Source organism: Neophocaena asiaeorientalis, unplaced genomic scaffold (assembly GCF_003031525.2).
Source record: "Neophocaena asiaeorientalis asiaeorientalis breed wild unplaced genomic scaffold, Neophocaena_asiaeorientalis_V1.1 scaffold158, whole genome shotgun sequence".
Taxonomy (NCBI): Eukaryota; Metazoa; Chordata; class Mammalia; order Artiodactyla; family Phocoenidae; genus Neophocaena; species Neophocaena asiaeorientalis.
Window position 1 is genome coordinate 85,816 of NW_020174917.1, and position 26,370 is coordinate 112,185.

General features: G+C 40.5%; 1 protein-coding gene across 1 annotated transcript; it reads right to left on the bottom strand.

Annotated features, from left to right (window-relative positions):
* Positions 1-545: 545 nt before the first annotated feature.
* On the bottom strand, positions 546-25,993 carry EDNRB (endothelin receptor type B). The gene is made up of 8 exons (XM_024760451.1): positions 25,683-25,993; positions 24,352-24,887; positions 9,487-9,599; positions 9,147-9,351; positions 7,404-7,553; positions 6,883-7,016; positions 5,939-6,047; positions 546-3,118 (listed from the first exon to the last, which is right to left on the bottom strand). The coding sequence occupies exons 2-8, from the start codon at positions 24,835-24,837 to the stop codon at positions 2,984-2,986; spliced, it is 1,332 nt and encodes a 443-aa protein (XP_024616219.1). The 5' UTR covers positions 24,838-24,887; positions 25,683-25,993; the 3' UTR covers positions 546-2,983.
* Between the last annotated feature and the right edge of the window lie 377 nt (positions 25,994-26,370).

Below are 26,370 nucleotides of genomic sequence, written 5' to 3' on the forward strand. Positions count from 1 at the left end.
TCAGGGAAAGAAAGGGATTATGTGCTAAGAGATACAGACATGTGAACCTCAAGAGCAGTCAGTACACAGTTATTTAGTGGTCACTTCATTTTGCCTTGTGTTAAATTTTGTTATCATTTCTATCTCCTGTCAAGTAGGAACCTTTCATCTTATTAATTTCATCCCATCTTGCACTCAGAGCTTATGAACTGAGATGAGTGATTCCAAAATCTCATTTCAGCCTTTCAACTTTCACCTATGGTACAATAATGATTAAACAATGAAATGCTCCAAAGGCAGGAAACCAGAGATGGAAAGACACAAGGTGCCACTGGAAACAATCAATCAGATAATCAGCCTCAGAAAACTGAATGTGTATATATCTGGTTACTCACCACAATAAAACATAACAGAAATTTGGCATTTTAATGTAACAGCTTTCATATTTCCTTGATAATTGTGTGTTTAACATAAATAATGTCCATTTGTAACATTTATATTTCCTTTAAACACTTACTAATAAATTAGTATTAGTTATTGCCTGCACAGTGAAAAACAAGCTGGTCTTTTTTTAAAGCAATTTAAATTTTTATTGATTTTGTTTACATAACATAGAATTAGCAACTACAGTAGTTGCCACTTTAAGTGACCTCAGAAAAACAAAATATATAATTATTTTACATGGTTATATTACAATTTTATAAAGTTAGCTACAGCATACCCATGCTTTGTTATAAACTGTATTCCTTTGGCCATATGTTGTAAGCTGTCAATACTAACACGCACCCATATTAGCAAATATAAAGGAGAAAACAGTCTAAAATCGCTTATAAATCTTTTAAGTTTTACATCCATGTTAACATTATTTTTGTCCATTGTTATATTATACAGTCCTTAATACTAGAAAATACGTTTTAAAGTTAAACAGTAGCACCTTTTCCCATATTGATTTTATTTATGCTAAGAAATCATGCCTGTTTCTTACCAACCTTTGTCAGTATGTTAAAATTTTGAATCAAACATTTTTAGAAAAGCTACTGAACACAATTTCATTATAAATAATGCACGTATATACTATTTGTGTGCAGTTTAAAATTTGCCAAGATGATCACCGACCACAACTCTGACAGGGAGAAGGAAAGGGCATTATGATGCAGATGAGAAACAAAATGAGCTCAAATTTAAATAGGAATAAAAAATATATTAACAAACTGAAAACAGTAGTAACCCAAAGTTAATTTAAAATCCAAAGTTTGAAATGTCTTTCGTGATGACAAGCATCTGAAAAAGTGATTGGGAAGAAATTAATAAATAAGCCTGGGATTTGTAAATAGATTCCATGTGGCATGTGAATTAATTACTGTCCTTTCATTCTGGTCCCATTATTGGGGTTTTGGTAGCATCACGTTAGATGCTGGCAGAAAACAACATTGCTTGCTTATTCTCAACATGTGGCTGTGGCCCTGGGTTACCAAAAAAAAAAAAAAAACCACACACATACAAAAAAAACAAAAAACAAGGGTAGAAACTCTGTTATATTTTAAGACAGAGTTAAAGCTCTTGGGCCCAATTTGTTCCTGAAGCCACTGTGAGAACATTGCACTGTTTTGCTGGAACAGAATCAGGACCTTTTGCATTGATATGACGGGCAGTGACGAACATCAGGCTAAGAAAGGGAATCTGTCCCCATGGGTTTCCTCCCACCCCATCTCATTTCCTCTGTCTTCCGTTTTCTCTTGTACATACTTTCACACACATCTCATCCAAGTTAACCTGAGGCACTTTGCTGGGGAGATGAAAGAATTAGGCAAGAATGCACAAAGTAAGAGGTTCTTAACAGTCTCAAAAAGCAGTTTTGCCTGTAAGTGATAGGAAAGCACCACATCCAGAATTCTTTTCTATTAGTTATTTACACAAATAATATAAAAATTAGTAATAAGCTTTACAGGTAACTGTTACATTGACTCTAATATCTATGATCTTAAAAATAGTGTTTTAACTATCGTGTGATACATTGCCAGAGACGATCTTAACTGCAGCAGGGGTGAGAGAAGATGCTGCTTTCTCCTTTGCCATGTGGACACTGCTCCAGGCAACTCACATTCTGTCCATTATGGGGTTCCTGGCATCTCTCCATTGTAAAGGTATGAACACTGGAGCCTGCCCTTCCTTTAATCATCTACACGTTGTGTATTGTAGCTAAGTATTTACAGATGACAAAACGAAACAAATAGCATTTAAACTACAATAGTGAAAGAAGAAGAATGTTTTAATAATCCTCAAAAAAACTGTAGGTAGTATTTTCTTTGCAGAGTACACGAATAGGAGATTTCAAAGCAGTGTTTTGGGATGGCATTCCAAACCTTCTCTCTCTGTCCCTTTGTGACACTTGATCTTATCTGAATGTAAAGTTAATATTTTCAAAAACCTCAATCTCTCTGATACTCCCTCCTGATCATTTAAATATGTCTCTAACATCAAAAAAATACACCAGCTGAACTGCTTTCATATTTTGCCTCCAATTACAGTCCAACCAGTGGTGTGAGACTATTAATAGAAAAGGTCCTTTAAAAGATTTTTTAAATTTTAAATTGAGTAATTTAAATTTCATTTAAAAATTCTGTTTCGCAGCAACACATTTATCCTTTGCATCCAATTCACCTTAATATAAAAAATAAACATCTTTAATAGGAATTCTGAGTGAGCTCAATTTAAACGTAAGTGGTGTATGAATATACCAGAAGTTCGGAAGAGCCACATTGAAGTGCTGACTGTAAAGGATTAAGTGCTTTCACAATGAGGCTTTCTTAATTCTCATCGCTTTTCTTCTCATGCTGTAAACAGCTCATAAAATGTCATGAGTAACTCTGAGTGTTAAGAAAATAATCACTCTTACATTTTTACATCGTTTTGTGCAAACACACAGTTGTTTTGTTTTGTTTGGCGGATGCCTCATTGTTTTAATGATTTCTGTCCAAAATAAAGAAAATGAATATTCCTTCTTTCAAGATGAGCTGTATTTATTACTGGAACGGAAGTTGTCATATCCGTGATCATTAGCTTTGAACTTTAAGCACGACTGCTTTTCCTCCAAGGACTGCTTTTCTTCAAATGACTGGCACCAGCAGCATAAGCATGACTGTACAAAACAAAGTAACTCGTTATAAGTTTACATCAGTTACACTATCACAACCCTTCCTACTCTCCAGAATTCTGGCTTTCTTTGCATGATATGCAGTTCTGCCAATTTCTCTCCATGCCCTCTTATTTTCCCCTTAAAAACATATAACTACATAAGTAGTATATGATAATTCTTTTAAACTAGAAAATACAGAGAAGAAAAAATGTACATAATTAAACTTCCTCATCTTTTAATTCAAACTGAAAGAGAAAGCCACTCTTAATTCTTGATACTTACTCTTGATTACTTGAGAAATACTTTTAATCTTTGATAAATACATAACTCAAGACTTCTTCCTATGCAAATGGAAATATTACCACACACATATCTACAGCATGACTGTATATGTGCATGTTTGTGGAAGTGTGTGTATAATTATGTTAATAAAACTGGACTATACATACTACTCCATGGCCTTGACAGTGACATAAACATCTTTCCACGTCAATAAACTTAATATTACATCACCATTTTTTTCAGCCACGTGTTTAATCTCATGTGACTTTTCAATACTGTTACACAATAAGGTTGTAAAGTATATGTGTCTCAGTTTTAGTCATCCAGATTTTTTCTTGGATTTTTAAAAATCCTGTTAATTCTGTTTGTTTTCTGAGAATTTATATGTATAAGAAAAAGTGAGTTCCATTGCTTTCTGTTCTGTAAAATGAGGGACATGATCTGGTGATGTTCTCTTCTAGCTCTAAAATCTATGAGTTTATGAGTAAGCAAAGAATTTTATAGACTGCCTTTGGTCTTACAAGGAAGCTAAGTTCTCGGTTTTCCAATAATGAACTGCCAGTGGAACCAAGCAGAACCAAGGCACCACGCCCTCCAGTACAAAACCCAGCAGTTAATAATTAGGACAATAGAGCCACAGACTCAGTGTCTGATGCACATTCCCCAGTTGTTGTACAGGTACGGTAACTGCCACCAGAGGGAAAAAGCTAACTCCATGATGACCACTCCATGACATAAACTGCATCATCCTGAGCAGTACTGAATCTGTGGCCAGCACAAGTCCAAGAACGAGCCTCAAGAGAACGGGATTAACATTATTGCTCATAATAATCTGTATCTTGGTGGGCAGCAAAATAATTGTAGCTTGCTCTGCCCGTACATGTAAGCACGCAACTACGATAAAATTGTCAGCAAAGAGATGTTACAGACCCATGTTGACATCTTCCACTCTGAGAATATGGCGTCCCATGTCAGCGTGAAGAAGTTACAGAAGATAGACCTTTGCCCCTAATCCCATAGAAATGGAATGGCGTTTGACATTGGGGAACTGAAAGCAGCTCTTCTGCCCCTTTCCTGTTTGCCCATTTCTGTGCCCCTCTAACCTTGAAAGAACCTAATTATAGGAATGTGATCACTAATCAATTGAAACTATTTCCTGACTTATGCTCTCCTGAATGCACGCCATGCCTTGTCTAACCTGTCGATTCTCTTCCTAGATAAAAACAAGTAAGACTAGCTGTCTACCCACAGTAGCCCCCCCTAAGCAATCCTGCATGCAGACCACTCGGGCAAGATAACATCTGAAGAGAGAGCCAGCCAGTCTGTCTGCAGGGGAGAGGCAGAACCCAACCTCCTGCCTTGATGATTCATTGAGATTCTTCCCCCTCCATTTTTCCCTTTAAAAACTCATGGCTGAGCAGAATCTTTGGTGTTGGTCTCTGGACACGAGTCCACCATCTCCCCAGACTGCTGGCTTTTCTGATTAAAGCACCTTTCTTTTCTACTGACACTTGCCTCTTGAATTATTGGCACATGAGTGGTGAGCAGCTGAATCTGGGTTCTGTTACACCAGGGACAAGTGAATCGTTCCCACATAAGGGAAGGGAATATTTTATTTATGCTAGATTGTTGAAGGAGTGAATGAATGGATGGATAGATGTTACACACAAATGCAAGCAGGCAAATGAGGAATAATTTCACATATTCCACATCAAGGAGCACTTCTCTGCTACAGAATGAAGGCAGAAAAGTGGAGGTAAAACCTGAATTAAACTGCTTTGTTTGACTCGTTATTGTCACCTCTGCATGAAAAAGAAACTAACTTAGTTATAATCTACAGTGTGCTGCATAGTCCAAAATCTTCCAAAAATGGGAACGGTGCCTTTAATCATGTGTAGCTCTTATTTTATCATGTGATATTTGTCAGACATCAATGCATGCAATTTTTATTCATTTTCTGTGTAACTCTATGAGTAAAATTGATTGGTTGAGGCAGTAGGGAATGGTTGACTGGGATTTGTAGGCGGAAATCAATTATAGTGATTTATGAGCAAAATTCACATTTAAAAAGAAACGTCTAGGGCTTCCCTGGTGGCGCAGTGGTTAAGAATCCGCCTGTCAAGGCCGGGGACACAGGTTCGAGCCCTGGTCCAGGAAGATCCCACATGCCGCAGAGCAACTAAGCCCGTGCACCACAACTACTGAGCCTGTGCTCTAGAGCCCCCGAGCCACAACTACTGAAGCCCGTGTGCCTAGCGCCGGTGCTCCGCAACAAGAGAAGCCACTACAATGAGAAGCTCGCGCACCGCAACGAAGAGCAGTCCCCGCTCGCCGCAACTATAGAAAGCCCATGCGCAGCAACGAAGACCCAACGCAGCCAAAAATAAAATAAATAAATAAGAAAGAAATGTCTATCATGTAATACTAGGGAAACTGCAAAACAATTGACTAGATCTCTTTGGATAGAAATATTAATAGTTTGGAAGGGTTATATTTGATGCCAGATTAAAAAGGGCTTTTGATTTTCAAATACTCTCTTACCTTAAAGCAGTTTTTGAATCTTTTGCTCACCAAATACAGAGCTATTGGGTTAATACAGGAATTCAGGGAGGCCATGTTGATGCCAATGTAGTCCAATACCAACAAAAAGCTGCAAAAAATAATACAAGACATGTCTGTAAAAAAAATATGCTGCTATGAACATATATTCTTTACAGATTTTTGTGTTTTTGTGAACAAAAAAATTAGCCATTTACAATGGTTTTGACTTTATCACTAGTCTTTGCCAATTATGATCTCTCTCTCTCATTCTCTGTCCCTGTCATCACCTCACCCCCCCATGCCCAATTCTCTCATTTAAAATGAAAGCTCAGGACTTCCCTGGTGGTGCAGTGGTTAAGAATCCACCTGTCAAGGCAGGGGACACAGGGTTGAGCCCTGGTCTGGGAAGATCCCATATACCGCAGAGCAGCTAAGCCCATGCACCACAACTACTGACCCTGTGCCCCTAGAGCCTGTGCTCTGCAACAAGAAAGGCCACTGCAATGAGAAGCCCGTGCACTGCAACAAAGAGTAGCCCCCGCTCGCCGCAACTAGAGAAAGCCCGCGTGCAGCAATGAAGATCCAATGCAGCCAAAAATAAATAAATTAATTAATTAATAATAATTTTAAAAATGAAATCTCTTTTGGAAGTGCTGAGGCTGAATGAAAAGAAAGGATTTACAAAGTGCAAAGAAGAATCAGACCTAACGTTTTCAATTGTGCTACTCACTCATTTGGACAACCCTGGCTCTCCATTCCCAGTGTTCTCCTAAGTCCCTTTACTTCTCCCTTGGAAATAGGAGTAAAGGTAAAAAGATGGCCATCTTATTTGCTCCCTAAGGATTAGAAAAATGGTACTCTCTCTCTTGCCAATGAAAGGAATCAATGGACAAACTTCTGAATGGCATTTATTTACACAATTATTTCTATTTTATCTTTCTTACCTCAATAGTTCACATCTATTGGGATCATTCCGATCATAAAGAGTGAGCTTCAAAATCCTGCTGAGGTGAAGAGGAAGCCAACACAGGGCAAAGACAAGGACCAGGCAAAATACTGTTTTGGCCACTTCCCGTCTCTGAAATAAAACCACAGTCAGACACTGAATTATAATCAGACACTCATTATAATCGCAGCGTTCTCGCTTTCCAAACAAAATATTTAATATCGTTTACAAAAAATCAGTGGCATTTGTAAAAATTCAGGACACTGAGCTTTAAACTGAATAGCTAATGCGAATTAGACAGAAAATGATTAGAGATTCATCTTTAAAAAGTAATGGCTCTTTTTACATCTTTTTAGACTATGTAGAATATCTCCAGATAGACAATATAAAAAATATTCTTTGTGTATTAAAAAATACCAGCACAAGAAAAAGGAAGTATGCTGTGGTGTATCCATGATAATTTTCATATTCATAATCAGGATTGTAATCATGAGTCAGCAAATATTTCTATTTTCTTACCTGCTTTAAGTGATCATTTAAAGCAATTTGCATGCCACTCTTCTTTCTCAACATTTCACAGGTCATCAGGGTATAAAACAATGCAGTGATGGCCAATGGCAAGCAGAAATAGAAACTAAATAGCCACCAATCTTTAGCTGTCTTGTAAAACTATGGGGAAGAGAGAATGTTATACTTAATATTCCTCTGTAAGAAAATCTTACATATCAAACGTTAAATTAAAAAATACTCATCAAGGAGAAATTATCTTCTAAAGTCGATCCATTTTATAAATACTATGTAGAATCTTTCAGGCCACGTCTGCTGAACAAATAATTAAATCAAATGAAACAAACTTTTCCTAAAAAGCATTTCAAATCTCTAAGGAAGTGTGCTATCATTACACATAAAAATGTAAGTAATTGGGCAAAATTTTAAATATTTGGTAATTCAAATATTTTTGTCTTCACATATGCAAGTTATCCTTAAGGAATTCTTTGTGTGAAATACCACATCTGAATGGGTAAAGATAGCCTAGTGTTTATGGGAGTTTTTCACTTTTTAACAAGTTTGTTTATGGGAAAAGCAGGTAGGAAGAGGTCTATATTAATCATTTACCTAATGGATGTATACATCTAACCTATCAACTAAAAATCAAAGCTGCTTGTAGTATGCTTTTTCTCTTATTTTTTTCTGCTTTTTTTTCTTTTTTCTTAAAATTGTCGTTCCAGATATGTCTGTGTTGGAGTAGAATTTACATAATCTGTGCAGTACTTTTCTCATTTTAACTAATAAGAAACAAGAGGGCTTCCCTGGTGGCGCAGTGGTTGAGAGTCCGCCTGATGCAGGGGACATGGGTTCATGCCCCAGTCCGGGAAGATCCCACATGCCGCGAAGCGGCTGGGCCCGTGAGCCATGGCCACTGAGCCTGCGCTCCGCAATAGGAGAGGCCACAACAGTGAGAGGCCCGCGTACCGCAAAAAAAAACAAAAAACAAAAAAACAAGAAAACAGCAGTCTCATTCTCAATTTCACATTAATGCCCCTCTTTATTCTTTTGTTTACCATGATCTATACATATATTCATAAAGCTTTATCTTGTCTTATGTGTAAAATAGAAAATAATCATTGGTGACCTTTGGACCAGCCCCCTTTGCATTAACTCCTCTTAACCCATTCTGTTGGGAAGAGCCTTTTACACTTAGGATCTATCTTCTGATGACCAGTATTACCGTTCTTTTCCTATTTCCTGATTAAAAGCTCTTGAATAAATGGCCAAGATGAAGTTCTTTGCAACGGCAGCTTTCCCTTTAGAGAGAGGACAAGCTTGTTATTCATACCGAGCTTCACGGATTCACACGGATTCTGATCAATCCATCCATACCAGGGCGACTTCTACTTGAACGTTCCCTGAGCCACACACTCGCTCTGATGACTGCTGTGCTGCTTCATACAGAATATGTAGTAGCTGCCAGTCCTTATGGGAATTTGAGTCGAAAAGCTATAAATTCAAATCGATTCTCTCATGTAAACTTGCTTTATCTGTATTCCTCAGCACCAGGGGATTCTTGGAGAAGTAGTGACCCAGCTTCTTGCAGCCTGAGTCATTAGTCACCGTTAACCCCACAGCCCTAGGACCTACACTCTTAATTCATGCCAAGGATAGTCATAAATCAGTAGCTTCCCAAGAAGAGGAGATCAGGGGAAAAACAGCTAAATATTTATAAGGCAACAACAGAAAGGGGGACAAAAGAGTAAAATTTACCTGCATGAAGGCTGTTTTCTGAGTGGGATGGAGCAAACAGATTCTCAGATAACTTCCTTTGTAGTCAGTGGTAATCATATCAAAACCCACGGCTTCAGGGACAGCCAGGACCACGGAGACCACCCAAATTAAAACAATTTCTACTGCTGTCCATTTTGGAACCCCGATTCCTTTAATTCGACTCCAAGAAGCAACAGCTCGATATCTGAAGAGTAAAACATAATCATTTGCCAAGCTGGCAGAGCCTAGTTTTATTGAAGTAAACAGTTTCTTTTCTAAGTAGCATAGCAATCACTAAGATAGCAGTCAGGATATACCTGGCTTAGATATATGCTCTTACCTGTCAATACTTAGAGCACATAGACTCAGCACAGTAATTCCCACAGAGGCCTTCTGTATGAAAGGCACCAGCTTACACATCTCAACTCCAAAGGGCCAGTCCTCGGCAAGTAGCTGCGTTGAGGAGACACGAAGCTCTGTTAGGGAGATTTTCACAGGGCGCCCTCTGAACTGTATGTATCACTTAGTGGAGACAAATGAACATGTAGAGTTAAAATAACAAATTCCAGTTCTTATTCTTTTCCTCATAGACTACTCCTCTGAAAAGCACTTGTGTTTGATATCTGGAACAAGAAAGTGGATTGGGAATAATGAAAGGGCAGCCAGTTCAGGAGAATGAGCTATACACAGACAGTAGCTTAAGGTCAATGTCTCCTCCACTGCAGGGCCAAGTGGGGCCAGTTGCTTAAGTTCCCCTTACAAGATTGGGCCTGCAGTGCTGAAAATGCCTCTCATACTGTTATAGAGTCTCAAATACTCAGCTGGTGGCCAAATCAAAACAAGGTTAACTAAAAATAGGTGACATGGGACTTCCCTGGTGGTCCAGTGGTTACGACTCCACGCTTCCAAAGCAGGGTTCCATCCCTGGTCGGGGAACTAAGATCTCACGTGCCATGTGGCATGGCCAAAAAAAAAACCAACCAAAAAAGACAAATGTTTCTTAGCCAGAGAGACTAGACGACTCCTGTGGAGAACAGTTTGCGTGTTCGTGTACTTATTCTTCACTCTAGTCAACTGGTCTGTAACTCGGCACACAGCTCCTTGAATCCAGCAGGCACACTCCTTCCTTAGGGCTTCACTTGAGGTTCTTCCTTATCCTGGAAGGCTTTCCTCCCACAGATCCACTTGGATAACTCCTTGACCTCCTTCAGGTCTTACTCAAATCTCATCTTTTCAACATGACCTACCCTGACCACACTGTTAAGTATAGGAACTGGTCAGGCCTCCCCATCTCCCTCATCCTACCCCACTGCCCGTTTCATCCAGAGCACTTATCAACTCCTATTGTATATATTATACCATACTTGTTTGTTTGGTTAAGTTTTTGCTGTCTGGAACCCCTAGCCCATCAAACAGAAAAGAACTTCTGCAATTGCCTAGTACAGCTCCTGACACACAGCAGATGCTTAAATATTCAGCCCCCTAAAATATATAGGCAGTGGCTATCCAGCGAGCAAAAGACCTAGTTCTTGGTACTGTACATATATTTCCGTTTATCTGACTTCAGACTGTGCAACCATCTATTGTTAAACTCAGTGATTTTCTTTTTTAGGACAACTGGGTGTGCCCCACCCTGGTAAATGAATCACTTTAGGTAAACATCTGGGTCGAACGTTCATGAGGTTTTGAAAATAAAGAAAAGTATTTCAAATCTACGTGTCTGTGTGTGCGTTTTAATGTTTTAAAAAATAACCTTCCAAAAGTGAAAACTATTTTGAAACACAATTGAGTCTTTCCGTTCTTTCACTCGTGAAGGTTCTTTGTGGAGTTTGTCATGCTGGGTGATTGTTCTGTAACTAGAGTGGCACCCAAAGCTGAAATGTGTGTTTCAGTACGAATATGACTCGGAGCTCCAACGTGGAACCAATTTCATTTCTAAGGTAGACATGAAAAGTTACACCGACATGTAGAACAAATGTTGGCATACTTAGAGCAAATACGCTTTTTCTAGGGTCTGAAAGCCTGCAAGGCCAGGCAGGCAACAGAAGAGTGGAGGAAGCCAGGTGTAAGAAAGTCATTGGTGTCAGGAATAATAGGGAACAGAGGGGTCTGGGGTAAATCCTATCTAAATGGAGCTGCTGCTAATAAACTTGATGTGATTTTTGCCAAGAGATCCCCAATACAAGAGTATCTTGATTTTTAGCCCCAAATTGGGATTTTTATATGAAATCTCACAATTTATAAAAATTGTCAACTAATTCATATTTTTAAAAAAAAACACTGTCAGATAACATTGTATTAACAAAATATTTTTATGTGTCAGTCCGGCCTCTAACTTGTGACCTCTGGATTAATGAGCTGACTTATAACTCTGAGTGTTCATTCATTCATTCAACAAACATTTATTGAGTACCCACTATGTGCCATACACCATTTGGAGTACAGAGTGCCTATCAGTGAACAAGGCAAACTCCCTGCTCTCATGGAGCTTACAGTCTAGTGATGGAGGCAAACACAAAACACATAAATACTTAATATGGTGTCACACAGGCGGTGTCACCATATTGAAAGATTATGGTGGAATTTAGGGAGCTTTCTTGATAGGCTTCTCAGCAAGGTCTCTCTGAAGAGGCAACCTGCAGTAGGGACCTGACTAAAAAATGTAAGCCATGCAAAGAGCATTCTAGGCAGAAGAAAAAGCAAATGCAAAGGCCCTGAGGTCAAAAGAAGCTTAGTGAGAGGAGGCTCTCAAGGCTGGGGTCGAGTGGTCCAGGCCAAGTGTCTAGGAGATGTAGTTGCACAGGGAGGAGTCTGAATGGTTTTTTTGGGTTTTGTTTTTATTTTAGGAAGTCCATTGCAAGATTTTGAACAGGGAAATGGAAAATGGCATCATCTTATTTATATTTTTTAAAACATCACTCTGGGAACTTCCCTGGTGGTCCAGGGAATCAGCCTTCCAATGCAGAGGACGCAGGTTCAATCCCTGGTCGGGGGGCTAAGATCCCACGTGCCATGGGGCAACTAAGCCCGGCATCTACAGAGCTTGCGTGCTTTGGAGCCTGCATACCACAACTAGAGAAGCCAGCGTGCCGCAACTAAGACCTGCACAGCCAAATAAACAAATTAATTAATTAATTAAAAAATATAAAAAGATCACTCTGGAAGCTCTATGTAGACTAGAATGTAGAGTCAAGAAAGGAAGCTTTGATGAGAAATTGTGGGCTGAAACTTGTGGTGCCGTGGGGCTGAAAAGAATGGGTTATATAGACTGGATATGTATTGAAAGCAGAGCTAGCAGGACTTGTTGATGGGTTGGATATAAGATATGAGGACTCAGGAAACTCAAGGAGGTTGATCATGTGAATGGTGGAGACATTGGCTGAAATGGGAAAGAGCCAGGGTCCTGCAAGTCTGAACCAGCTATGAACTCAAGGTGCTTTAAAAGACTTGCCAATCACCCTTGGAAACATAATAAAAAGATTCCAAACAGTTAAAAGAACCCTGCCAGACCCGGTTTGGTACAAACTATCCAGGTAATATTCTGTCTAATCATTCTGATTGCCTTTATATGTATTGGGGTGGGGGGTGGGAAGCAAAACTAACACATATATGGTACTTACAAGGGACTAGGCACTATTCTAAGCCCTTTACACATGGTATATCATTGAATTCCCAAAGCAATCCTATGAGGTAGTGTTACTATTACCCCCATTTTATAGGTAAAAAAACTTAGGGGCACTTAGAAGTTTATTAACTTGCTGTGTTGATTTTAAATATGCCCACAAATTCTTTGATACTCCTCCCTTCAAAAGGTGAAGCCTCATTTTCCTGCCCTTGAACACGGGTTGGACCTAATGATTTGCTTTTAGTGAAAAGAATGTAGTGGGTGTGATGATGTGTGACATCTGAGACTAGTTCATAGAAGGCATTATGGCTTCCTTGTTGCTCTCTCTTGGATCACTCATTCTGGGGGAGCTGCCGTGTCAGGAGAAGACTCGAGCACCCCTATGAAGACTCCAACAGGTGACAAGGAACTGAGGCCACCTAAAAACGGCTGGCACTAATTTGCCAAGTGTGTGAATGAAAAGATCCTCCAGCCTCAGGCAAACCTTCTGAAGACTGCTGCCCCGCCAACATCTTGCCCCTCATGAGAGACCCTGAGCCAGAACCACCAGCTAAGCAGCTCCTGAATTCCTGACCCACAGAGAGAGTGTCAGGTAATAAATGCTATTCTTCAAGTTGCTAAATTTCGGGGTAATTCGCTTCTCGGCTTTAGATAACTAACATATTTGTCCTTGGTCACTCACTTAAGTAAGTAATAGATCCACATTTGAACCCACGTGGTCTGATTCTAGAATCTATAATGTTTTGAAGAAGCTGATCTTAGATGAAGAGTGTTTAGAATTAAATCAATATTAGTATTTTAAAACCCATAACTATGTGTCAAACAACGGTAAAGTATCTAGATGTAGAGTAAAACTTTCTTCGAACCCCCCTGCTATTTTATTCATCTACTGTCCAAAAATTCAGAGAGTGTCAAGTGTTTTCTTGTCTTCAATGATTTCCAAATATGCAAATATTAGTATCACATAGGTACAGCCATCAGATGAATCAAGATGAATGAGTGTCCGGTCACTGAAGGGAGAGAAGTCTGGCCAATGAAAATGAGCCCTGCACTGAATCCAGGCCCTGTTCTGAGGTTACTATTGTTTTTGGCTCAGCCTAGAAATTGGATGATTGCTCTTCATACCAGTGGGAGGCCTGCAGCCCAACCTCTGACCCAAGTTATCACAGAGGACAGGGAAACACAAACTGAAAATTGTAGCAATTCTCTTCAAGTTCAACACAGAGATAGTCAGAAACCTAATCACAGCTGAGAGATTACGGTTTTCTAATCTACCCTTCTGAAGGGAAAGAGACTGAAAAAAACCTCTTCATCATTTCAGCTCAGACCTGAATGCTGCCAGTCCTGAGAGGCCACAGAAGGTGGGGGGACGGAGTGCCCACTTCTATTATTTTGTAGTCAGTCAGAAGGATGACTTTGGCAACCTCTGCTTCTCTGATCAGAAGGCTTTGTGGGGACACCAAGAAGCCTGACACCCTGTGACAGAGACCACACCCACTGCTGATGCTCACCTCTGTCTGAATGGCCTCCAGCCTCAATGCCTTGGCAATTTAGGGCTTGGAGCTTATTTAAAATGCAAAAGATGTCAACCTCTTGTTTAATAATAAACAAAGCCCTGGGTAGGGGAAAAGCTGTGAACTTAAAAAAAAAAAAAAATCACTCTCAACCAAGATGCCATCTTTAAAATTTGGTGAAAGAATGTTCTTAGAGATTTTTATAATTCCTGGGAATTAACTATTTCACTGTTTCTTGACAAAAATAATGACATCCAACATCTATAATTTGAAGTCCGACGATACAGCTTTCTTCTTGGTAGAGGAAATTGATTCTCCTTTATTGCAAGAGGAGGCAACTCTTAACTTTAAACCCAGCAATAATACATTCTCATTCCTTATTTGCAGTTTTCCCCATTCAATTAGATAATTTAAGGGCACGATCTGAATACTGAAGACAAATCATGCACGTAATCAAATCTCTCTGATCGCAAAAAGAATGTTAGAGGTCCATATTGTTTCTAGGTCCCTGCCACGTGAATTAAATTTTTAGGTCCTGTTTAAAACTAAGTTTGAATATATATTACCTACCATTTATCAAATGTGAGCCAGTCAGAAAATACTCCCATAACTGACATTGGTTTTCACATGGTGATGGCTCATCCAAGAAAGAGCTTTTGTTAGTGTTGGTCCTAGGAGCAATGTGGTGTCCATTTGACAAATGGTAGCCTGTCCTCATGCTGGCCCCTTTCGCCTAAGGCTTCTACTGCTTCCCTGGCACATTTCTTTTGTATGAGTAAAGTAAACACAAATAAATAAATAAACACTAGATTGAAAAAAGACTTGGTCATACTGACTACAAGGTTTCTACACCAGGATGGCCATGATTTCGTAACTTTATGTGGAAACAGCTGTTTGAGAAAGGAAAAAGTCAACAGAATCCAAAAAATTCTTTTATATCATATTTTTAAATTATTTTTATATTAAATATATATTATATAATTTTTTTAAAACTTCTAAAAGGATAAATAAGATGAACAGAAAATAAATATCCTTTCTGTAAAAGTATGATTAAGTGAGTCCTACAAAATCTCTCCAACTGGGGGATTTATATTTTTCAATTCTTTTTGTAATTAAAAATTACATTCTAGAGAAATTAAATGGAGAAAATCCTATTACTACACACCACTCTTAATGCCCAAAGGCATCTAGCCCTGTAGAGTTAGGAAATGCCAAACTTAACCATCTTGCACTAACAAATGTTCAACAGCCTCATTAACCATATATACCATTTTCCTTTCCTATTTTTTTTAAAATTAACAGTATACACTGAGCTTTAACTGTTTCTTTGTTTCAGAATATTCTACAACATTTTTAGTGCCTAGCACAGTGCCTGGCACACAGTGACTGCTCATTAAATGTTGTTGAACAACAGTGAATGAATGAGTTCATGGACAAATAAATGAATTTGATCATAAGGCAAAAATCTTGTGATAAAACTTTTGTCATGAACTTTTCAGTTCTCATATTTGAAACAATTTCTTTAGAGAATTGGGATGACTGTGCATTTTATATATTGATTGATTTTTGTATTGTCTAGTGCATGCCCTCCTCCTTTCCATATGATCAGGTCTTCTTGACACATAGAGCCAGGGCCTCTGGGATTGAGGCGTTAGCTCTTCTCTTGGACTTCTGCCTTTCAAGCAGCCCGGAAAAGGTGGAAAGCAAAATTCCTCCCCTCCCCTCTCTCCCCTACTCAAACCTATCAGGGAAACGACTTTTAAAAAAACAGAACCTACTGTTTGTTTCTCACTATCTGATGGGATTCAGTGAGGTGCTTTAGTTGTAAATTTGGTGGAGATGGACTCTGGAAGCATAGAGACGCTGTAAGAGACGGTCATTTAAGAAGGTAGGTGAGCAACACATTAAAAATGACAACTAAGGTTGTTTTGCCGGATTGCTGTCTGTTCCATCTGGTGATGAACTGTGAACATTTCTTTCAAATGACTGGCATTATAGAAATGTTTTTACAGTCAGAGTCAAAAGAAGGAAATAATGGAGTGGTTGTGTTTCACAAGTTTGGGGAAGGGTGTATTCTGCTGCTTTTATCTCTGTTTCCTGTAGCAGATAAGAGTTTTTCTGCGATTGAACTGGCGTCTTAATAAGACAGTACACCTTCATTCAAGGATTTCCCATGTCGGATCTCCCTTTCTTTTTTCTTATTCAAACATACAGTGAGAATTTAAGCTGCTGGTCAAGTGCATAGACAATATTTTCTTGACATACATGGCACCCGTGCCCTTGGGGACGAATATCAGTTACCGGTTCCATCCTGGGTCCATTAAAATGCACTTAATCACTTAAAGATTAGGCCATGTGGGTTAGAATATGTGGGTGAGGAATAATGTCAGCTTATCCCCCAGGGGTACCATTTAAATACCACAATATGAACAGTGCCCCCTGGAGTTGTTCGAGGCAGAGGCCCTGTCCTAGGAATCTGTTGTGTGCATACTGGCAAAGGGAGGGCTTTCCACTGCTCTGGAAAGATTCCTATCACTTGCTGAAATAGAAGAATGACTCCATTAAAATGAATTAAGTTTCTGGAAACAAAATCTTTAAGAGAAGCAAAGAGATAGGAAAAAGATAAAAAATAAATATGTCTTAGAGAAACTTAAGTTCACCTTAAATATATATCCCTACTTTTGTTACAGTGAAATTTATTTCCAAGTCTGTAACAGGCCAATAAATAAATGGATTGCTAATCTCCTATTACCTGAACTTAAAAACTTATCCACAGTTTGTGCTTAAAACCTTTCATTGACATGTCACATATTTTGAAAAGATTCAACTAAGAGCATTAAGACATGCTATTCACAAACCTAGCTTTATGGTCAGATTCACTTAGCTGAGCTGGATCTTCTAAGATGGCTGTGACACCTGAAGAAACTAAAGAATTATAACCTGATGGCCTCATGGCTCAGAAAGTGACTCTCAAACTTAAAGAATTCAACAAATCTTATTAAGTATTTTCATGTCTTACTTAAACCTAATTCTATCCAGAAAATGGCTTATGGGATAAGCTATGGTGAGAAAGCATTTGATTACCATGGAATTCAAAAGCCCGTTAACATAATTTGAAAACACTGTGTGAGAGGGAAGAAGATATGTACAAAGTAAACATCCAGAGAATAGGCTTCCTCCTTTCTGGAAACCATGATGAAGCTAAGGAGGAGAGAAATAGAGAGGGGATGCGAGTTAGGTGGTGAGAATATGGCTGGGAGACTCAGGGACAGAACACTGCTTGATAAATGCTTCTGTCAACTTTGCTAATAAACTTCTGACTCAAGAACAATCCTCTTTCCCTCTCTCTCCTACCATCCTAGTTTGGCCGTTTTCTTGTTCCTTTACATTTTCACCAGAGAATCTATACGGAAAGAGAAATAATCAATCTCTAAAGTAAAAGCACTGGAAAGGAAAAAAGTCTGAAATTAGAGAAGTTGCTGGCTAAGGTATATCCATACACCGTGCTCAGCTATCTCCCAAACATAACCAACCTCTTCTTAACTTTGCAAAGTCCTGAAAGAGAATGTTTCACATCATAAATTACCTCTAGAATCTTATTTCAGCTCAGGCTTTATCTGTCAACACCCCTGAGAGCACTTAATCATTGATTAGCATTTGGCATGTTTCTCTAAAAATCATCAACTATAGCGCATTAGCCATACCTTATATGGTTTTCTTTGGAAAATGAAGACCCTGGCTCCCTGGCCTTGAAACAACATAGTCTTGGCTGTGTCATCCTCTTGTACAACTATGGAAATGCCTTCAATCTTGAACGATTCATTTAAAAATGAGCAAAGAAAAAAATGTAAAGCCTTTGATAGATAAGCCTTACCACGTTGAAAGAAACATTGCCTTGACATTTTAAGAGCCTTGGATTTCTGGAGTGACCGAGTGACAGATCAAAGGCATACACAGGAAGCACCCTCTAGTTAACCTGGGGAATATTTCATTGCCCAAGGCCAAGAGTTTGCCCACCATTTTGTCACAGGCATCCATAGCCAACATGTGAAGCGGTGAATCAGAAATAGGAAGTCTTGAGTGTCTGGGCTATTTGACATCTGCTATTGACCTATTATTCTGTTGTGGCCAATATCCTCATACACATAGAAAAAAGAACAAAATTTGCCCCCCTTTTTTTGGACAGTTATAAAAATATGAGTATAACATCTTTTGTCAACAAGCATTTGTCTGGAATTGATGGTTGCAGGCACTATGCTACGTGGGTGTTGGGGGGTTAGCTTTATTTATTAATTGACCCAAGGTCATGCAAAGCTAACAGTCTTACTCTTTATTAACACTTTTAAAATGTTAATACTTCAAATGTGCTTAATTAACACTCCTTAAAAATTTTGTTGCTTTAAATAAATGAACCTCAAAGGTATCCAGGTTCTGTTTTGGGTACAAAATGCTTCTGCTACTAAGGTGTCTCTAGACATCACAAAAATGTCACTAAAATATCTCAGTTACTTAACTGGAAATATGTACAGTGTTATTATCTTGGGCAAAGTTAGACTCCCCTACCCAATGATACCTTTACTTCTTCTATTGCTCTATATGCATAAACTGCATTTACTAATCAGAAAAGTATAACTTTGAAAGTTAAGTTTGCTGGTCCTTCATTCACTTTTACTTCTAACTATGAAATTAGTTAAGTATATGCAGACTTATTAAGTACTAGAAGTAGTCTAAGACTGGATAGTGAGAAAGGTGATTTTGTTCAGAAAGACAGCTTTGATTGTGTTACAAGCAGGAATGTCTGACTACGTGACAAGGTCACTTCGCTCCAAACTCACTTGAGGGTTCAGTGAAGCAATTCCCATTTTGACATACCAGCACTTTAATGTTACACGTACCCCACCTTAAGTAGTTAAACGTTAAAGGTCAGTAGCTATGCTTCTCAGAGCTATGAAGGCAGCCTCTTTGACTCTAAGCCTACGAAGTCTTAACAAGAAAACCATCTAGAGGCACTCCAACGGGTCACCAGCTCAATTTTTAGAAAGCTCTCCATCACCACTAGACAGCTGATTATACTTGGATCCTTGTCAAAGTCTGCCCACGTGGATATCTGTCATCAGTTTCCAAGGAGATTTGTTTTCAAACTCAATTTGCTTACACATAAAGGAAGCTATATTTATGTTATTTATTATATTTATATTACATTATATTTATGTGAACTATATATATATTGAGTCAGTTATTCCATGCAAATATAGTACAAAGAGAATGAACTTGTTATAATTTAAAAACTCATTGTTTGCTGAAGCATTTTTAACTTCTTAAGATGTTAAGAGAAGTTAAAGAAATTTTAACTTCAACCTGCAATCAAGGCTTGTTAAAAATCACAGCTAAACTAAACCAACTAAACAACCAACCACCAACAACAACATAAACAACTTCACAGCATCTACAAGTATACCCAGCTCTTCCTATACAGCTTTGACATTGGTGCTACTCCAACTTACTCTAGGCTCCTATAGGCAACAAATGTCTAGATTATTCCATTCATTTTAGTCTACACAGGAATGGCACAATAAGTAGCTTGTGAATAAGGAGATATTCATCCTCACATCAGATGCTTAAACACTGGTTTTGGGGTCAGGTACATACATGGACCACGTAAATACTGGCATAGTTACCCATGTATGTATTAAAGATAGACATTGAGTCATGGACATATACACACTAACAAACGTAGTAAGGTAGATAGCTAGGGGGAAGCAGCCGCAAGGCACAGGGATATTAGCTCGGTGCTTTGTGACAGCCTGGAGGGGTGGGATGGGGAGAGTGGGAGGGAGGGAGACGCAAGAGGGAAGACATATGGGAACATATGTATATGTATAGCTGATTCACTTTGTTATAAAGCAGAAACTAACACACCATTGTAAAGCAATTATACCCCAATAAAGATGTTTAAAAAAAATAATAAAGATAGACATTGATACATATATATGTATATGGAGATGTTACATAAAATAGTGATTCAAACTAAGAGTACAACAATAATTTTGGGGTACAGTATGGCAATATCTATCAAAATTACAAATGTACATATCCTTTGATTCAATCATTCTAATTCTAGAAATTTACCCTTCGGATATAGTCACACATGTGTGCAAAGCCATATGGGCAAAGATGTTATTTGTAGTCATGTTTATGATGGCAAAAGCTGAAAAAAGAAACCCCAAGTTTCCATTCTTATTCACACACACACACTCACACGCATCCTAAGAACATTTATTACTGGCTTACTTTGTGCCAGGCACTGCGACCAATGATATTCACCTATGTACTTATGCATCTATACATTCTTTATAACATTTAATATATTTACATATGCACATGTATACATCTATATTTTTAAACATCCTTTTTGGACGCTTGCTTTTTCATTTTTCATCTGGATGCTCTTATGTAATGCAGTGACAGCCCTAGTGTGCGCTGCTGAGAAGGAGAAACGAGGCTTTTATTTCCAGCAGGTTCTCATGATTAGCTGAAGCTCTTTTAGAGCTTCGATTTGCTGAGTCTCCCACAACATCGATCTATCAGGATTGCCTCCTTGACACAGGAGCCCTGGTGAAAAGACTGTCTAGAAGTTTCCAGAGAAACAGTTCCCTGAGGGAGTCAGAGCAGAGTAGACACATTTCCTGGGCTTTGTCAGCCCTCACAGCAGCCTCTCCCTGTGAAGTCCCATCCCGTTCTACAGCCGCATCAAGGAACATGGCTTCCAGCCAGATCTATGACATTTTGTGGTTTGTCCACTTTACTGAACTCTAGATTTACTGAAGTCCAGATCAATGTAATAGATTCACGTTGATGTTTCTGGGCCTGTGGGTAAACCAACAGAGGAGCTGCGGGATTCTATGAACCCTCAGAAATTGTGAATGTACATTATAGAATCTATTAATTATAATGTTTATATAAATTATCTATTTATATATTAATTATATATAACATATAAGATGGATAATTAACTGGATTCTCAAGAGAATAATAGCATCCCACAAAAACAAAATTAGAAATTGCTAGTTTAGAGATTCAAGTCCCCCACTTTACGATAAATTTAAATGGCACTCATAATTCACTTCAATTGCTTTGTATGAAGTATTAATACTTGACTCCTCTGAAATTATAAATGCATTTTTTGTAACTTATATGGTGTCACAATTATTTAAGGGAAAATGGCTTTTAACTAGCCCTGGATTAGGTGTTTTTGTAAATAAAGCCTTTAGAATAACAAACAGTGATATCAGTATTATACATTACGGATCGTCTGAAAGGGATTTCAGGAGATAGAAATCTTCAGATGACTCAAATTAAAACTGAAAATGCTTACCAAGTATCCTACTATGTAGTAGTGAGTCCCATTGCAGCACTGCACTGAAATGAGGTCCTAACAATACTCCAGGTTGGAGAAGGGCAATCGATGCTCATCTCACTCTGTGCAGGGGGCCAGGAGGACCACGGGTTCTAGGGCCAGAAGGTCTGGGTTCAAGCCCTAGTCTCATCACTTTCTAGTGGTGTGACATCGACCTTCTAGTGGTGTGACATCGAGCAATTTACTTCTTTACCTCTCCAAAATGTAGTTTCCCCATAAAACAGGGGTGATAACAATACTTCTTCCATAGGGTTTGCTGCAGTGATTTAATGAACTAAACCAAGTACTGAGTACATAAGAAATGGTAGCCATTACTGTTATATCTCAAGTGACACATATTTATGCACAATATAAAAATAAACCAAAAGCCACTATGTAGGATTCACGGATGGCAAACCTAGTGATGGGACCTAATTCTATGTGATGGATTTGTTCATGACCAAAAAGGATGATTACATGGCCAGATTTGTAATGACTCAGTTTGTTTATTTCAGAAATAGAAACACAGCTTTAACAGACTGAATGGTTTCAGGCAAAACGTTGTAACTTCCTAGGGAAATCATAAAGGAATTTGAAAGGAAAGGAAAAGCTGTGTGTCCTTTGGGAGTAGGATAGTCTCTGGCTTATCGAATGTAATAATTTAGCCAGACAGAGAAAGATGGTCCTGGAAGAGCTGTGATTTACATCTGATCTGGAGGCAAAATGCCCTCAATCCAACCTTCCATACAGCACTTCATCTGCTGGCTGACTTAGGAGGGTTTCTAAATGGGCTGACCATGTGGGGTTTCCTGGGACCTTCCTAAACAGTCTTTCACAAAACTCTGTGCAAGCCTAGCAAAACTAGATGTAATCTCCCTTTTCAGAAGGATCTTATTACTTATTTAAAACTTCTCACAACACCTTGTACTCTAAAATTTCTCAAGTCAGTTTTGAGGAATTGAATTGAAATTCTCCTGCCACATTGGAATGGTAAGACTTAGTCTGTAGGACTCCTAAAATGGGTTCCTTCTGGCCCTAATGGAGCTGTGACTGCATTTAAGGGACCCATTTCAGCCTGTGCTTCTCCCAGGAAACCCTCAGAGTTCACAAGAGCTGGTAGCCATGCAGGAATTTAAGATTTCATCTATTAATCCCTCATTTCTGGAAGTGTTGCCTTCTAGGACCTGGATCCTAACCCAAATCCTGTCTCTAAACCTCAGAAATCTCTAGAATTCCTTAATGTATGCCTTGTTGGATTAGGATTTCCAGAGATTCATAAAAGGCAATATAAAGGCATGCCATCTGGTGACTTCTCCTGCCACAAAGATCAAAGTATCTTCCACAATCCTTTCCTAAACCAACATGCCTTTTCTTTCCCTTGTACTGAGCCCAGGACTAGCTTTAGGCAAATCCCCAAAGTACATTCCCGGTCCCTTACACTTTTGATTCTGTTTTTATGCATGACTTCCTATTGCTGGTTACGATGAGGAAGCAGAGTTTTACAAATGTGCATCGCCCTTTAAAATTTTCCAGCTCTTTCACTTAGGCTATTTTTCTTAACACCACAAAACCCCAGTCGGTGGGCACTAGAAACTTTATTGTAGAGTTGAGGATGCTGAGGCCCAGAGATGTTGGGAAGTGTCCAGAGCTTCAAAGCGGGAGTCAGAGTGTAGGGGTTTGCGTCCTGCCCTAGCTCTTCAAGCCCGTTCCCTCTGATGCCTGCAGTAATCACATAATGATGTTAGCTACTGAAACTGTTAGAGACTTTGTGTTCAGTGTCCTTGGTCTTGTCCACAAAGTCATTGATGGGGTGCAGTTTGCACTTTGGAACCTGACAGATTGAGCCTGATCCTCCTCACCTCCATCACTTACTCACTGTGAGACCTTGAACATCCTGTCATCTGTTAAATGGAGTAATGTCTACTCATGGGTTCTCAGAAGGAGTAAAGGAAAGTAACACATCTATCTCAGCGCTTGGCCCATCGTAGGCATTCAGTAAAGGGTAGGTACAGTATGGTCATTCACAGCAGGTGAATTAACACAGCTGGTGTTTTCCTACTCTCCTGTCTGGGTCTCTTTCTTCTAGACCGTTTGTCTCCTAAAAACCTATTCGAGCCTTTCTACTGTTAGGGTCCTTTAAGAAAATGCTTCCCAAGGTTAGTATGCATTTGAATCACCTAGGTATTTTAAGATGCAGATTCTGATTTAATAAGCCTGGGTTGGACTTGCAGTTCTAACAAGTTCTCAGGTGATAACAATCCTGCCAGTCCATGAATCATCAGTTTCTGAGTAGAGAGAATGTACCTTGTGAGCTGGATTTAGGGACAAGGTCCTTCAGGACCAGTGGTTCTTAAACCTTACGTGCAGGGCTTGTTAAAATACAAACTACTGTGCTTCACCCAGAGTTTCTGGATTAGTAGGGTTTGAGGTGGGGCTATAAGATGTCATTTCTAACAAGTTTCCAAGTTATGTTTATGCTGCTGGTCTGGGGACTATGCTTTTTCCAGGCTTAGCAGTGGGCTACTGAAACCAGAAGGCTATTTGGTTCCAATGATTACTGACTTCTAGGAAGGGACGGATCTTCGTGACTAAGCTTCCTGCAAAGGCTCTGGCATCTCCCCCTTCCTAACGGTGTGCCCTCCCATTGCGATATTAGCAGGCACCCTTTACCTTGTAGACATTGATGGGGATATCAATGACGATGTGCAGCAGGTCTCCCAGGGCCAGGCTGGCTATCAAGATATTAGGGCCGTTTCGCATGCACTTGTTCTTGTAAATGATTCTCAGCAGTGTGGAGTTTCCGATGATGCCCAGCACGAACACTAGGCAGGACACCACCGTGTTGATGTACTTGAAAGTCTCCTTGATCTCGATGGGTCTTTCGCACGGGGGCGGGGGAAGGGTGCGCGGTGGGGTTCCCGCCATTCTCGCTCCTTTCGGCATCTGCGGAGATGCGGACGACCGCTGCACGCTGGCGTTGGAGCCCCTGGGCCAGGAGGTCTTAGTTGGGGGCGCCATTATCTCTCCGGCCCCCAGAAGTGGCGGAGTGGCCCCGGCCGGCGGGAATCCCCTCTCTTCAGCCTGGACCCCCACCACGCCGCAGGCAAGGATCAGCGCCAGCAGGGCGCGTCCGCACAGGCTGGGCAGCGGCTGCATGCTGCTGCCTGCTCCAGGGGGAGTCGGGTGGCCACTCTTCAGCTTTCAGTCTGGAGATCAGCAAGGGAAGGAAGACGGGACACCCGGGTCAGCTACCCCAGCCACGCCCCTGCAAGCGGCTAGCGCAGAGCGCAGCCGCGCCCGCACTATCCGCGCGCAAAAGTAACTCAAGTTTGCGCGCCAGTGGGGGGACTCTGGCCCGTGTGACCCTCCCGAGCCCGTCTCCTGCCCTTCCAGAGCCAGCTTTCGCTGGTTTTTCTCCCCTGCGTTTCCCGAGGGGTAAATGACTCGCAGTGGGGTGGGGTATTCTGGAAGGGGTGTGACAGGGAGGAAAGGATGGGTGTCTAGAGCAAAGCTTTGAGCTCCTGTTGTGCCCAGAGGGAGACGTGTGTGTTCGTTCTGGCTAAGGGCGCGTGGGGACGGGGGAAATCAAGGCACCTAGAGGCCAAGGGATGTGCCAGTCTCTGCATTTGACTCCTCAGGAACCCGGATACCCTGTGTGTGGACGCCAAGACTCCTTCCTCCCCGCGGGTGAAAGCAGCTACTTCCCGGCTGCCTGCGCTCGGGCTCCCCCGGACCCCCCACGAGTGTGCCGGCTGACTCGGAAAATCTCTGGGACATCTCAGTTCTGATTGGGGGAGTATCTGCATTAACGCGGAAGCTTCTGTGCCCTCCAAGTGGCTTCAAACACTCACGCGCTCTCCTTCGCTCCAACCCCATTGTAATTCGCTGTATCCATACGTTAAAAAAAAAAAAAAAAAATCCCCAAACAAGTAATCCAAGCTGAAGCCCCAGGATAAGGTTCAATCACTGATTTTAATTCAACACCAAGCCAGAACTTTTACCTCGCGGACCGGACGCGCCAGGCGCAGCGGGACCAGCGGGGACCTCCTTCCCGGGACGCACTTGGCTCGCAGCTGGGTTCCAGGCTACCCTGGAGCAGAGCGCGCCTCCCTTCTGCTGCGGGCGGATCTGGCTCTGACGAAACGCTGAGGGAATGCCTGACCGTGTAGCCTCCGCAGCTTGCTCGGGATCCTTGCTGTCCCTAGACAAGTACCTTTATTCATTCGTCCCTTCCCCATCAATCACCAACAGACTCCTCCCGCCTCTTGCGACCGCGCGGCAACCTTTCCCCTTGAGCGACGCCTGCACTGCATCAGCAGGACCTGCCCGCGGCCGCAGAGGGCAGTCCTCGGCCCGCGACGCGTCCTGGGAGGCTGTGGAGTTGTCATGGTTCTCAGTTCTTCAGATGAGCCTAAACCAAGGGCAAGTTTTCACACACCCCACGACGCTCGAAGCTTCAGACTAGAACCGGGCTCTGAATTAAACGTGTTTCAAGCCCGCTAGGACTTTTCAGAGAAAAGTATCCCGCCGTGATACCTAAACCTTGATTAGTTGTTGGGAGGGTGGGGGAGAGGCTGCTTTTGTTTTGCCCTTCAGTTTCAAGTCCGCATGGGTCCCCACCCACACGGAAGAGCACGATCCTTTCTTTTCAAGCCCTGTCACTGCCCTAGGAGAGAACTAAAATTCCTC